Source organism: Oryzias latipes, chromosome 17 (genome assembly GCF_002234675.1).
Source record: "Oryzias latipes chromosome 17, ASM223467v1".
In the NCBI taxonomy this organism is placed as follows: domain Eukaryota; kingdom Metazoa; phylum Chordata; class Actinopteri; order Beloniformes; family Adrianichthyidae; genus Oryzias; species Oryzias latipes.
The window spans coordinates 10,142,182-10,157,503 of NC_019875.2; the positions used below are offsets into that span (position 1 = coordinate 10,142,182).

General features: G+C 41.2%; 2 protein-coding genes across 2 annotated transcripts in view; both read right to left on the reverse strand.

Annotated features, from left to right (window-relative positions):
- LOC101164252 (caveolae-associated protein 4a) overlaps positions 1-3,200 on the reverse strand; it is a 12,742-nt gene extending 9,542 nt beyond the window's left edge. Inside the window, exons 1-2 of the mRNA XM_011486221.2 lie at positions 3,091-3,200; positions 2,561-2,987 (exon numbers count right to left, since the gene is read on the reverse strand). Coding sequence (XP_011484523.1) covers positions 2,561-2,968 — 408 coding nt within the window. The 5' untranslated portion in view covers positions 2,969-2,987; positions 3,091-3,200. The remainder of the gene's footprint in view (positions 1-2,560; positions 2,988-3,090) is intronic.
- Positions 3,201-4,456: 1,256 nt separating this feature from the next.
- Positions 4,457-15,322, reverse strand: part of tmeff1 (transmembrane protein with EGF like and two follistatin like domains 1) — a 90,967-nt gene continuing 80,101 nt past the window's right edge. Inside the window, exons 6-10 of the mRNA XM_011486222.3 lie at positions 14,938-15,086; positions 8,748-8,807; positions 6,916-7,039; positions 6,494-6,655; positions 4,457-6,369 (exon numbers count right to left, since the gene is read on the reverse strand). Coding sequence (XP_011484524.1) covers positions 6,285-6,369; positions 6,494-6,655; positions 6,916-7,039; positions 8,748-8,807; positions 14,938-15,086 — 580 coding nt within the window. The 3' untranslated portion in view covers positions 4,457-6,284. The remainder of the gene's footprint in view (positions 6,370-6,493; positions 6,656-6,915; positions 7,040-8,747; positions 8,808-14,937; positions 15,087-15,322) is intronic.

Sequence of the window (15,322 nt, forward strand, 5' to 3'; positions counted from 1 at the left end):
ATTCTTATCAAAATGTCTTTAATAGAATCAAATAAACACAAAGAAAAAAGTATTTTATGATCTTTTATATTCCTAACTACTCAGTGTTTTATCAGGACCTGTTTGGATGAACAAAGAGCTGATTTCCTGGAGATGGTAATTGTTTTGAGATCAGTGAATGAGGGCAATTTTCCACGGCACACTTGACCATACACTGGTTGAAAAACACTGGTCTAGACCCACTAGACAGTGTTCTGAACCTTTTTTCTTCAATGATTTGTGATCTTCACTGGTGTCCATGGATTACATGAAATCCTCTTCACCTTTATCTACCTTTGTCATGTTAGGGATAACACGTCAAATGTAAGGATCGGGTCCTCTGGACCCCATAGGACAGCAGAAGGGTTAAGTGATGCTTACGTCCACCTGGTGGAGAAGCCCATACTGTACACTGCCGTTTGCAGCTGCTGAACAAAGAGATAAGAACACAGATTAACTTGTGTTGGACAAATTTGAGGTTGGATGATCTTAGGTCTTAAGAATATTTGTTTTTATAAACCTCTTCTGTATTTGAGACATAATTTTGTTTTTATTAATGCATCATTTTGGACACTCTTCTTAAGATGAGAAGGAGCCCATGCAATACTCCATGCAGGCTCTAGCTGCTGGTGAGTCCAGTTCATGTCAGAGGCAAGGCCAACTGATGAGGGGTACACCCCCCCCCCCCCCCTAAAAAAAACTCTAAGTCAAGACTGACCTCGCTCCATGTTGCCTGGACAACAATGGAAATAACGGAGTGGCCCAGCACGCGAAGGACCAAAACCAGATATGATTCCTGGTTCTGTTAAATCACGTTGGCTCTCCCAATAGGGGATGGGGTAAACTGGGGTATCAGAATCCAACCAACCTGTCATTGACGCTCCTTGTTGGTTAAACCCAACCGATCTAGGTAATCAGCAGCAGCAAAGGCAGGATTTCTGCCAAACCAGCAGGAGACCAGTCCTCGAGACCTGGAGTTTGACACTTCTGGGGTAGGGTATGGAGGATCAGTGCCTAACACCCTCCTTTTGCAATCAGTGTGAAATAAAGGATATTGATATCAAAAGCTATGCTTAAAATCTGGTAGGCGGGGCTGCATTTGGACACAGGCTCGGATACAGCCAGCCCCACCATGGGGCGCAGGTAGAATATTGGCAGATATGAGTAACTTTCAGCTTTTCACCCTCCAGCGGGCGCTCCACTTAAAATGAGAGTTGCATTGAAAATATCAATAGAGAACCTCTTCTTTTCATAGATGTATTTTTTTAGACATATTTGCTCAGTAAAACTGTAGATGTTCTTTATATAAAACCAAAACCACATTAATAAAGGTAGTTCAGCTCCCCTAATGTGTCAGAATTTGTCTGAGAAACCATAAATATGAGTTTATTCACTTCTACAACTATGATGAAGTTTTTCCAGGATTTGATGCCAGAAGCCTTCAGCTATTTGCACTGGAAGGAAACCAAGAACACTCATTTTTTTTTGTTATAAAGCATTTTAGTATAAACTTGGTTGTGCAGCATGTCGCTAAAGGGACATCTGACACAAATGCAGTTCAAACGTCTCAGTTTGACTTTCGGACTCTTGTCCTTTTGACCACTAATGAACCTGCCCACGATGTCTGTCAAAGAAACTCCCACAGCGGTCTAATTTAAAGCTGTAATGAGGCCTGTCCATCTTCAGCAGCGATGCAAAAGCGGCACAGAGATGCTCAGCCATGTTTATATAAAACCTTTACATCAAGAGGGAACATTTCATCATGCCTAATTTCAACAAACCTCTCAAATGACTGCAGGTTGAAGAAGTTAATTGAGGTGTTTCAGGATTAGCAAAAAGCTAAAAAATAACAGACACGCACCAGTGAATCACCTTGTTTTCCTGCATTTCAGCCAACCTGATTAGAAGCGTAGCTGCTTGAGATGAAAGTGTGTCCTCTTCACATAATGAGGATGATTTGCAATAAATTACCAGTGTTGCAAAGTCAAGGGCTCTTAGGAGCATGTGTTTGCCCTCGCTTCGTTCTCCGTGTAATGATGTGCCAAAATTTATTTCAACAGCAATCTTAGAGCTTTGCGAGTTTTTTAAAATCTTTTGTTTCTGGTAATTATTTTTCAGTTTCTTCTAACCCTTGTGCTATCCTAGGCACTTTAACGTTGGGAGTTGGGTCACCTAGACCCACTAGACAGTGCTCTGAACCTTTTTTCTTCAATGATTTGTGATCTTCACTGGTGTCCATGGATTACATGAAATCTTTCCACCTTTATCCACCTTTGTCATGGTAGGGAGAACACGTCAATGCAAGGGTGGAGTCATCTAAGATAGCACAAGGGCTAAACAATGACACACTGGTTTGCTGACTAAATTCAAATTCCTGTTTGACTTTTGTTAGTCTGTCGCTTTTGGATTTCAGAAATACTTTAAGAAGCTCTGAATGTTTCACTTTGACTTCTCTGCTATTCATGTCCACCGAAATAAAAGGTGTTGAAGCTGGGATGGAAACTGTCAGGGCCCTCATGGGACTTTGTGACAGTCTTCTCACCTGGTAGATGACCACTCGGAACTTGTTGCGGGTGAGCAGTTCGTCCTGTGTCGACTCCACCTTCTTGACTCGTACATTTTGCTTTTCCACGCGCGTCCGGACCTCCTTCACGTTGGCGCTAACTTTGCGTGTTTTCTGCAGGAGTTTCTCCACCGTGCCGTTGGTGTCGCTGTGGTCCTTGGCCAGCTTGAGGACGTCTCCTTGGATGGCCTTGATGTTGTTCTCCAGCTCCAGCTGACGCTCCTCCATGCGCTGCTGGCAGGACTGGACGTTGTCGATGATGCCGGCCACACGCTCCAGCAGGGATAGGATGGTCAGGGCGCTGATGGGGTTACCGGCCTCGTCCTCCACCCCAACAATCTCCAACTTTTCCTGGACCCCCGCAGTGCGATGCTTGTGCTGATCCATTGGTGATTTTGTGTCAAACCTGTGGAAAAGTTTGAGGAGTCAATAGGAATTGTTGGGGCTACGAACAGAGAGACTGGAGTGGCAACTGCTGTTACCCAAAATCGAGAATGGACTCCACCTACCTCCCTTTAAAAAGTCATCACGATACTAGGGGGACCTGAACTCAACTGGTCCATAAAATCAGGGGGGGGGTCAGAGCTCACACAAAACCCCCTTCCAGGCCAAAAATAAAACCTATCTGTAAGGTGACACTCTGACATTTTGGGAAGACGCAAAGCCCATCCAGGATGGTGGAAAAACCCATCGGCTCCTAACACCTCCCCCTCACTTATCGATGACTCTCCTTTATTGGCCAACATGCTAACAAGCGCCGGTGAATCTCGTACATCAGCGACGACGCAGAGTCCTGCTGCAGCCCTGCAGTGACAGATGCAGAGGAGCCGCAGCGATTATTCGGTGCTGGAATGCTTTCATGGGGATTAAAGGCCACAGCTCTGCCCTTTTTACTGTCCCAGGGTGACAGAGTCCAAACACTGGAGCCACTGAGATCTGAAGCTCTTTATAGAGATGACTGACACTCAGGAGTGAGACCAGAGCATCAGAATGTTTCAACACTGCAGCTTCAGAACAGCTGCTCCACAGAGCTGCACTTAGTCTTAACATGACTCCTTCATGTGAAAAGGCTGTCAGGAAATTGTCAAAATGAGCTTCAGCTCTTAAATTCTAATTTGATGTCATCTTGACTTTAACTGCGACTCTATTGTTGGATGATCTGGAGGTAAAAACTGTGTCAGATCACAAACATGCACTGACCTAGCAGTCACTGTCTTCATGGAGGGGGATTTTGCATGAATGAATGCTGTTAGGTGACTAACTGCTGGATCCATGCAACTGAATTCAGCAGCTGCTCCTGTCCCTGAATACCCTCATCCTCCTGTTCAGCCCCCGCTCAGCCCCCGCCCAGCCTCTAAGTCCAGGCCGTAAATCTATATTTGCAGAGAGCAGCAAGACCCCACCCCAGCAGACATGCAAAACATGCTGCGCATGGTTTATGTTCATAAGGGGAGGGGTTGTGGGTTCTGGTCCAATAATGCAAATAAACAGACTTTAATTACACACTCATTGATAGTGTCCTTCAATGAAAGTGAAAGCCAGACACAACCTTGTGTGTCCTGCTTTCAAGAAAACTGGATATTATTCCAGCAGCATGGGGCCGTAGTGCTAGACTTCCTGCTGGATGCATTATTCTGTAGTATAATCTTTAGTTTATATGAAAGATGCCAGATTTCTCAGTTGAAAACCAAACTGTGTTGCACCGTTGAACCGAATCGTGGTTAAAAGCAATCGTCGCGTCCAAACTACGTACCAGTATGGTGATGTTAAAAGTTTTAAACATGCATTGTGCTACATTTAAGAAAGATTTATTATTTATTGTTCTATTCCATTTCCCCTGGCTTAGTAGAAATTAAACAAGTCTGGAGTCCTGAATTTGTTGGGATTAGTTTATTGTGTTTGTCCAAACATCATGAAAAAGAAAGGGTGAGTCCAACAGTTTATCTAGGACAGGACTCGAACACAGTACAAACATGAAATACAGACGGAGCACGAAACGAGCATCCAGCATTCTTCCTCGACACATGCGCAGACCCCTCACTCGCTGCGGCTGACAGTCTCAGGCAGGGCGGAGCTTGTGCAGAGCGTCCGGATCCACATGGATCCTTACAGACATGCATTCATGAAAACCATCTCCAGACAATAATTTATGTCTAACATCATGACCTGTTTTTGTAAAGATGGCAGCTGTCTCAGCTGCAATCTGAAATGAACGCAACAACAGATGCAATACGCAGGTGACCAGTAGAGGCAGTGTTGGAAAGAAAATCGAACCAGATACTGTTTGATTTACAGACTTCAAGATCCAGTAGGGATTAATAACAAGGGTTTTCTCCTTGCTACTTAAACCATAACCCTTGTGCTATCCTACGGGGTCGAGATGACCATTGGCGTGTTCTCCCTACCATGACAAAGGTGAATAGGATTTCATGTAATCCATGGAAACCAGTGAAGATCACAAATCATTGAAGAAAAAAGGTTCAGAGCACTGTCTAGTGGGTCAAGATGACCCAACTCCCAATGTCAAAGTGCCTAGGATAGCAGAAGGGTTAAGTCGTCCATTTACTTATTTGCCCCCTGGTGATAACCTCTGGTAACCGAAAAGCATTTATGCAAGAGTATGAAGTTAAGAATCAAATACACTTGTGGCCAAAGACTATTTTTTCTTTAAAAAAAGTGCTCTTCTCTGAAACTTGTTTTAAGTTTGGCCCACAGTTTCTTGATTGTTTTTTTTAAATCAGGCTCTGTGCACTTGGAATGTGTTGCAGAAGAGAAAATGTGAAACTCATTACAGAAACAAAGACAAATCTCTCCTACTCAAATAAAAACATCTTGTTAACCTAAAAAAAAAAAAAAAAACGCATTTAAAAGTTATCCGTTTGACTTTGACATCATTTTTTTACAATTATGACTTGAGACTTACAAAGATGGGGAACATTCAGGCTCCAAAGCCGGTAATGACATGTACAACGGTCTGTGTGGTTTCTCAATCCTAATATGACACATTCCTCTAGTTTACACTCAAAGACGGCGTCTCCTCTTGCCTTTCCACGTTCCTGCCAGCAGAGGGCGATGGAGGCAGCGTCGAGGATGACAGCATTACCTTCGAAAAAGTTTAAACTACGCCACAGTACACAGTTTTCACAAGTCATGCTAATATACAGGAACTAGAATCCAAAATCAAAATTAAAAAATGTATAAAAACTACTTTAAGAAAAAAATAAAATAAACAGTTAGCTTATTTTAATACAGTGGAGACTTTACATGGAGTTTCATACCAAAGAATAAGTGTAAACAAATCTATCACACTGTGTGACCCCTCCCCTCACCTCCTAGGAAACACTGAAATCAAACTGCATTTGGTCATCAGCTGCTCATCCTCAGTAAAGAGCTAAACAGAAAAAGGGGAATTGACAGGTTGTAGTAAACAGCACAGAAAGAACCGTTAACATCCGCAGACAAGTGATATAATGTGATGCTGGGGTGCGAGGATTTGGCTTCTTGATTTTGAGACGTCAGGAAAAGAAAAGTGACACAATAAAGGCGCACAAACTCCATCCAAAACAAAAAAAAGGGAAGCGTAAGGCCCCATTAAATAAATATCCCCATCCTTTATTAATACTACAGCTACAGTTAAAAATGTTTTTTCCACGCTGTAAAAATAAACAAAAAAATTATCAAAAAGAATCGTCAACACGCACAGCTATACCATGCGGGAGTTAGTGTCCGGAGAAAAGTGTCCCATGTTTTGTTTCTGACGACGTCCTCTGTTGTTTTTAGGACATTTTCTAAGGAAACAAACAGAAAAAAGTTGTTGTTTTTTTAAGTACACAAAAATATTAAATATAATATACTATACTATAATACAATATATTTTTCGAGAAAGCTTAAAGTTATTATTTTCTACCCCACCTAGTGATGCACATCACCACGGCAACGATGATGGCTATCTGCACGGCACCGATGAAGGCAGCGATAAGAACGTAACGCAGCTTCTGTCTGCTGGGAACCACGTAGAGGATGTTGAAGTCCAGAGGCTCGTCGCACTGAGGACCTTTATAACCTGTGTCACACCTGTGGAATACAAACATCCGGACTCAAACAGCAGAGGTGCATCGCTTAAAGGGGCGGGGAATGCTAATAAATGCCACACAAACAATTAAAATGAAACAATTAAAATGAGAAGCCAGTAACTAAAAATCAAAGCCTTAAAGAGTACCTGGATTTCTAAACATCTGAAATATAAGGCCCCTTCCTATACTGAAGTTGAAATCACAGCCTGCACTCAAAGCCGAAAATGATAGTTGAAGCAGGAGCACCAAGGCGTCACAGACCTGCAGGTGGCGATGTTGTATTTGGTCTCGCATTTCCCGTGCACGCAGTAACTGGCGTAGCTGTCGGAGCAGGGGGTCGGCATCCCAGCGTAGAAACCTTCTCCATGATCCAGACCTGTTGTTTCTAAAAAAAAAAAGAAATATGCAAAAAAAACAAAATTAAGGGATTACAATTATAGCTTGAAATATGTTTTTTTTTATATCTATCCAGACAGGTGATCCTAAATTGTCACCAGTAGATGAACACATTTTTTAAATGAAATTTGACCAGATTTGTGACCTAAATATTTAAAATATAGGTAAAATAAAATAAAAAATGTCTTTTTCTGACCAACATAGACACATCTAAAGTAACTGGAAAACATTAGCATTCAATCAGCTTTTAGAGCCTGATTGAAGCTCCTCCACTGGACCTGAAGATGTTTCTACATTTCAGTTAAAATAAAAGAGAGAAATCTCTCTGAATTGAGGCACTTTGTATTATTATTACTATCCAATCACATTTAGAAAATGTAACATTGTTTATTTGTGAAAACTGAGTCAATCCCTGTTTTTATTAGTGTTGGGCTAACTTTTGTAAATCTGTGAAGGGCTTTAAATTACCCTTTAACTGTAATTTTCTCCTCGCAGTTGCTCCTGCTTCATTTTTAATCCCAGTTAAAAGCTTAAATTCTTCTCCTGAGTCGAGCTTTTAATTTGGTAGATGGGCTGAATGTAGGTCACTGCATCACCTGGATGGAGCTCTGCAGACTCTTTGTTTTGCTGTATGAGAGATAGAATGTGCTGTTGTGTGCTTCAACATTTACTTTGTTGACAGGTCGGTTAATCCAATGCTTTGATTGTTCATCTGAGTCTGAGTTTAAACTCATAGTGAAGCGACTGTGAAGGCATTTTCTTCCAGTTGGAGCATTTCTGATGATTATAAACCCATTCTTCCTTCTCTCTGATCTCCAAACTCAATATTTGCATCATGCTGCAGGGTGGTATGCAAAGCGCCATCGCTGTGCACCTCCAATCCACCACTTTAATTATAAGAAAAGACTGCGTCATGCTGGGATCTGCCTAGAAAACCCCCCCAGATCTCCTTTAGTTTCAGTGTCAGCGCAGATTCCTGGCTCTGTTTTTGCTGATTTGTTGCCCTCCTGTGAGGACGTAATTGAGTACGGTACTTCAAAGCCTTTCTTTGTCCCGCAGTTATGGCTTCTCAGCATATTCACTTGCAGTTTACAGTCTTTCATGTAGAACAGTACGCCTTTTTAAACCTTTTTTTTTTTAAATAGGAAAATACTTTGACTGACAGTTCCCTTTCTGTATGTGCAAGTTGAGTAACTTTTGGCTCACGATTTAGTGTTAAAGACAAAAGTTTCTCCTGAATATTTTTCTAAATGTTCATATATTTTAGTAACTTAGTTGAGAACATCACCATGTCCATGAGAAGTTTTTTTTCTTTTATTTTTTTATAAACGATGCCTTAACAATCAGAATGAAGGTAAAAGGTAGAAATTTGGATCAAGACTGGAAACTGACTCATACTGAAACTTCAGATCAGGAAGGTTCGTCCTGACATTGATACTTCAGTCAGGATGAAGAATTTTCTTTAGAGATCAGCTGTTCATCAGTTGTTTATATCAGACTCCATCTTTTCTATTCTCTATCTTCCTTTTTTAAAACCACTTTATGACAATACATTTCTTTAGATCACATGGAATAAGTTGTATTTGTAATTACCTAATGAATAATAAAAGAGTAACAGTTGCTGTGGGTGATGAACCTTTTATTACTTATTTAAAATAAATACATTGCGTGATTTAAAATAAAAGAAGGTTTCTTACCTAAAACATTTATTTTGAAGGGGCTGCTGTCGTCTTTCTTTCCAGGTTTTTGATTATCAGCTGTGAAGGAGACAGAAGGATGAAGATGCTTAGGAAACCAAACTTTACCATCAGCCTTAACAAAAGTGTGTTTGCTGAAACAAAGATGTATTTCCTTTGTTAGATATGTGTGTGTGTGTATTGTGTGTGTGTGTGTGTGTGTGTGTGGGGGGGGGGGGGGTGACATGAAAACTAAACCAGTCCAAACAAAATGTGTTTGCCAGGTTATTCTGTGACCTCCATTAATTTGCTCTAAACCTGTATGTATATATGTTTTCTGACATTTGGTAGAGATGAAGCTCCTTCACAATAAAAGTCCTGTCAAAAATACAGTTTTTTTTGTGACAGTCTAACAGACAATTTCAGTCATCAAGCTGAGAGTGAGCGTATTCTGCTGCTTTTTTCACTGCCTCTTGGGGGAGCCATCTGACTCTCAGATCTGCAGCTTGTGGAGTTCCTCTCATAACCTTTCCTCTCTTCCGTCTTCTCTGCAGTCTAACTAAGCAAGAGTAAAATATTCTCATCACATCTCCACTTTTATGTCAGTTTTCAGTGCTTTCTTCACTCATACTCTGGCACCCTGGTGTTCAGGTATCACTATATTTCCTTCTAGTGCAGCTCCGTATCCTTTGAAGTGGATACAGAATCAATGAAAGTCTGATCTGATCTTATTAGGTGGTTGGTGAATTTTGGGAATAACCCGACATTAATGGATACATTTCAAAGATTTTCTTTTCTGGATAAACACAATTAAGAACCAGTCTTGAAGCAGAATCTCAGCTCCCCCTCTGTGTCTTCCTGTTTGAAGCCAGTTCAGAAGAAGCATTGCGTCAGTTCCCCAACCAACCACTAGATGGCTTATTACATAGTAAACTAATTAATCCACTGTAGCCCAACTCTGCAGCAAAAATAATTAAAGTTGTATTGAGGCTCCAACACCTGTTGGTAGGGTTAAGAAATATGACCATTCATTTGTTTTCTAAACCTGTTGCGGGGTCACGGGGCTGCTGGAGCCTATCCCGGCCACTCGTGGGCGAAAACAGGGGACATCCTGGACAGGTCGCCAGTCCGTCGCAGGGCCACAAATCACACATCCATGCAGACTCACATTCACACCTAGGGACAATTTAGAGTAAACAATTGACCTATGAGGAATTTTTTTGGATGGTGGGAGGAAGCCAGAGAAAACCCATGCATGTACGGGGAGAACATGTAAACTCCACAAAGAATATGACCAGTAGTAATGAATTTTCATGAACTTCCTTTTACTTATATTACAACTTAAATCCTGCACAAACACGGTGTGGTGGTCTTATGACTGATGGTGGACTGTATAATCTTCAGCTCTTAGAACTGGACATCTTTTAACAACTAATAACAAGCCAGGATGAAGATGACCACGGAGCTAAAAACGGGCTTCAAATGAGCCCAAAATGAGCGACCTTCATCCACATGTTCTATATCCAGTTGGCAGACCCCATGACTTCATGGCGTGTCCTGAAGGTGACTCCCCTCAGATGCGCTGGTGAAACTGAAAAATTTTGTTTCCTCCTGCATAATTCCACATAAACAGCAGAGATGGATGGGTGGGTGCTTTCAAAAAGTTTTAATCTAATTCAGTGCTGGAAGTAAGAAGTCAGTCTAGTGTGGTCTCACTTTGAAATTCACCACAAAAATGCAAATCTTGACCACACTCAAAACCCCAGTGGGCTTTAAAGAAAGAGTTTGCACATCTGTGGGTGATTATGAGATCCACTCAGGAACGGATGTTTTCCTGACATGTAAACACACCGCTATGTGAAAACAAGGTTTACTGCTTCAGATTTAAGTCTGAAGCATCAGAATAAAGCATCAACGAAATTCAGGACAAATCATAATAGTGGTGAGAGTGGAAAAAAATCCGAAGCAACTGGAGAAAGTGTGTGCTTTTGGTCTTTATTTTAAGATCAATGGAGTAAAAAGATTGAAGAACCTTCCGCCTCACATCCAGGTGTTTGTTTTGGAGGATTTTGATTAGCTGGGTTTGCTGTCGTCGCTTGACTTCCTGTTTGTTCTCTCCAACCTTGTCTTCTCGGGATTGTGTGTTTTGTTTACCCTTTAGGACAGACTGAAGCAGGAGGAGGAGGTGTCAAGGGATGATACCAATCCAAGGCTCACTCCTTTTTATCAGAGTGGAGGTGGTGAAGAGTCAATCTATTCCTTTCGTGTGTGTATGTGTGTCTGTGTGTGTGTGTGTGCAGACAGTGATGGGTGCTGGCAAAAAGAAGCATTCTCAAACAGACAAAGGAAGCAGTCGGCTTTGCTTTGGCTTGTTGTTGGGGTTATTTTGCCGTTGATAGGCTGCGAATTTTCATGCTGTCTGAAGAAACATTGCCAGGAATGATAAAAAGCAAACAAACACAAACAAGTAACCTCGCAATTCTATCCTTATGGGGACATCCCATGGACTTTCTCTTCCAAGACCAAAATTTTCCTATTTTTTAATTTGTTTTTATTGTGAAAAACAAATTACGTCCCATGCTAAAAAAAACCGCATACATTAAAATGTATAAATTCAAGTAGTAACTTGTGATCCCAAACAGAGTCAACTTTATACACCAGAAAATGTCCCTATGATTTAAAATCTTACACTTTTTACATTTTAAGGAAGAAGTTTCTTAACATCAGAGACTTCATCTCCTTTTTATCATCCAACCATAGCCTGAAAGATCAACAGAAACCAGGTTCCAAACTGACTTTACCAGCCTTGTCCTCACACAGTTACATGAACCAGCACACCTGACACATACACACAGAGTGGCCACGAATACATGAAAACACACACTCATCCATTTTTAATGCTTCATCGTTCCTGAAGAAATATTGACAGAGCTCTCACTCTGATTCTCTTTGTAGCTGTCTCCCTCCCACATCCCTCCATCCTCACCGCCCTTCCCCTGCTCCTGTCTGTCTTTGGTCTCCCTCCTTTCCTTGTTTTGCAGCCTGACAGAGCGGAGCAGGAGCAGAACGCTGCAGGAACGATCACACGGTTTTCGTAACAAATGTGTGTTTCATGAGTGGGGCGTGCCATCAATGTGTGGGTGGGTGTGGGTGTGTTGGGGGCATAAAACTGAGATGGAGGTTCCAGTTTCATCAGAACAGTCAAACAGAGACAGGATGGGTCTTGAGTTGGCTGTAGCTCACTGACCTCAGCAGACCGTCTGTTAAAGGTTTAAATCCCGGGCTGGACGGTTGCTGCAGTTTTTGTTTTCTTAAGCAAGACACCTAATTGTACATCACACATCACTGGAGTCTGCAAAGGTGCTTTTATTTGGACACTTTTGGTCTTCCAGAGCCGGTTCCTGTCTGATAGTTTTCTTTAATAGAAGAATCTTGAAAAGGTTTAAAAAATGTGTGGGTAACCATGGTACCCCAACCACGCCAACCCTGATGGTAAGAGAAATTGCAAGAACTTTCTTCTTCTTGCTTTTTTCCCCTGCATCCTGGTTAAAAATCATGTACATAAATAAACAAACAGTTTTCTGTTTGACCACCTGTTGGAACTGTGCTGCTTCTCTAGATGATTTGGTTCGCCATAGTGGCATTGTGGCATAGTGTGTCAAAAGCAAATTTATCAAAGTAAACAACTTAAGTCAAAGATAGCTGTGCTATGCAAAAAGATCACATCAACTTTTTCCTTCTTTTTGACATTTTTTTTCGTCAACTGACAGCTTGGTATCAAAGCAATAATTATTCCATAAAAGATTCATGCAAAAGGGCTGGTGGGTGTTTGGACCTCTGACAATGGAGAACAAACACAGTACTTGTATCAATTATTGATTTCATGAATTCTTCTCACTGGGGGAATAAAACTTTTAGCTGGAGATCCAGTCTTGACCCGCGTGGATCTCCTGGATTTAGGATCTAGACATAAGGGGCTGGAGGATCTTTGGGGTGTCTGCTCAGACTTTGAACAACATCAGACGACTAACCGTGACTGCAAATCAGGTTTGTATCTACGCTCGCAGCCCTCGCTGCTTCTAAGAGGAAAACAGCAAAGTGAGGGATCAAAAGATCTATGACTCATGCTCGGGGAAATTTGTTCTGCATATTTAAGGAGGCTGCAAGGGGAGAATTTTTTTAAAAGCCAAAGGAGCCGATTGCAGGAGTTATCCCAGTTTGTTCTTGTGCATCCCACAGCCGTTCACACATCACTGTAGAGTTGACCTCAGCAGATATTTTTCACCTCACTGCGGTCAACCAGATATCTGATCGATTTTTTTTTTCACATGTGAAATCTGGAGACAATCAGAGTTCTTCTAAAAGTAAAAACATAATCAAATCCCTACTTCAGCTTGACCTCTTCTAGATCTCTCCTTCAGATTATCTGTAAACAGGATTCAGATGACTTCCGGAGGAACCTCAGCTCTGCCGCTGCATGCTTAGTTTGAGTCCTAATGAAAAAGCTTCTGATTAGAAACGTTAATTTGTCAGACACGGTTTCATAACGAGATGGATTCATTAAACTGTCACAGCGATCAGCGGGAATCAAACAGCTTCAGTCCCACTTTTTTTCCTCAACGTCAGGAAGTCAATGGGAAATAATAAGACGAGCAGGTGAAAAGATTCTCTATGGAGAGCAAGAGATTTTTTTTACTTTATGCATAAAGTAAAAAAAATACAGTAAAGCAACTAAAGGTAAGAACATGAAAACTAAGGGATGGGAAGATTTAAGGAAAAAAGAAGGAAACAAAAATGAAAATAAACAGATACAAAAGGATCATAAACATGATGAAAAGAAAAATAAAAGAGCAAAAGTATAGAAACTATTTAAAAAATTAACAAAAGAATATTAAAAAAAATAAAAAAAATAGGTAAAAAATTACGATATCCCAGCCTGAAAATACAAAAAGAAAAGGACAGTGAAATGTGGATGAAAATATATATTTTGAGAAAAAAAACGATAACAGGAAATGGGAAAAGGGAAATTACTAGAAGCAGAAAAGAATATTATGGAAATGAGACCAGGAGGAAATGAGATTAAAAAGTTTTGAGCGAGCAGATGTCAAGAAAAAGTTTTGAACAAAGGAAGAGGTTAGAACACATGGAGACTGAAAACTATCATGTTATAATAGTTATTACAGGAAATAATAAAGACAAGAGGAATGAATAATACTCTCTCTCTATATGACTTTGTTAGGCAAATAAGTAATTTTGTTTTTTTTGGAATGGGACCTTCACATCCAACATCCCTCTGTCACCCCAATGACATTTTTGAACCTGGATTTGATTGTAGGATCAGCTGCTTCATATTTTCAAACTGAAAGTGTCCGCTCTAAGGTCACTCCAGGGGTCACAGGTCCACACTTTAGCTCCAGCTGTTTACAATCACCTCCAGCAGACTCCCGGCATCAAGCAGAAGATCTGCCACATCAGAAAAACATCTCCTGTCAGCAGGAGAGTTGCACTAATGTGTATGAAGTGTGTTCACAGTGAGCTTCAATGGAATGATCTGACCTTCATTTAGTTCAAACCTCAGCAAACACTCAGGAGAACAGCTAAGAGAAATAAAAGCCCCACTCCAATCAGCTTTCATCTGTTTTCAAATTGTTCCCAGGGGTCTTTTAATTGCGATTATGTTGTTTTGAGCCAAAATTTAACACATTGTGTCGTTTTCTAGGACATAGTTTCTGCAGAGCAGCAGTAGTTCATTAGATTTTCGCCTCTGAGTTGTGTGCAGGACTGCTGAAGTGGAGTAAGCCCGCCCCCACTTCCTATCACCCATCTGTTTATACTCTCTCCTGCTAGTTTAACAGCCCCTCAGAATCACAGCCTAACTGTACCAGTGCAACAAAAATGGCACACGATAAAATGGATCTATTTGTCTCAAAGTGGATGCATCAGAATGGAGCGGAGCAGAGAACTTGTGGCCTGTTGGTAGTATTTTCTACATCACAGCAACAAGCTTTTTTAAACTGCATTTTTTTGTCCGCTATAAAACAAACACTAAGAAATTATATCAATACGTGTCCTTCATCATCAGAAGACGATCCCTCCATTCAGCGTGTCTTTTCTTTCCCATTAGACGAAACTGTTTGAAAGAATATTTACATAAAAACCTTCCTTTGCACACCTCAGATAGTTAGACGTGGAATTTGGTCATAAATCTTACCGAGGCACCTGCCCAGGTGCTTGACGTCGATCTGCTCCTGCTTCATACACGACGCCTCTCGGACCAGACAGGGATTGTTGTAGGAGTTTCCATCCGTGGCGCACACCGGGTTCTCGTTGTGACCACTACAGTCAATGTTGCAGATGCACCTGGGGGAGGGGGTGAAACAGAAGAAACATGGTCTTTGGGAGATCAAACTTGTATATCTGCATCTGAACTCAGCCTGAGAAGCTCCATCCACGTCATTAGCTAAAACAATTTTAGTCAGATTATGGCAGGGCTCATTAATTCTGTGCAGAATGTAAGCAAAGTTCTTTCTTAATCCTGTAAAAGGACACGTGCGCCACTCTGAGTCATACCCATTACTTTCAATTTTCTCCCAAAT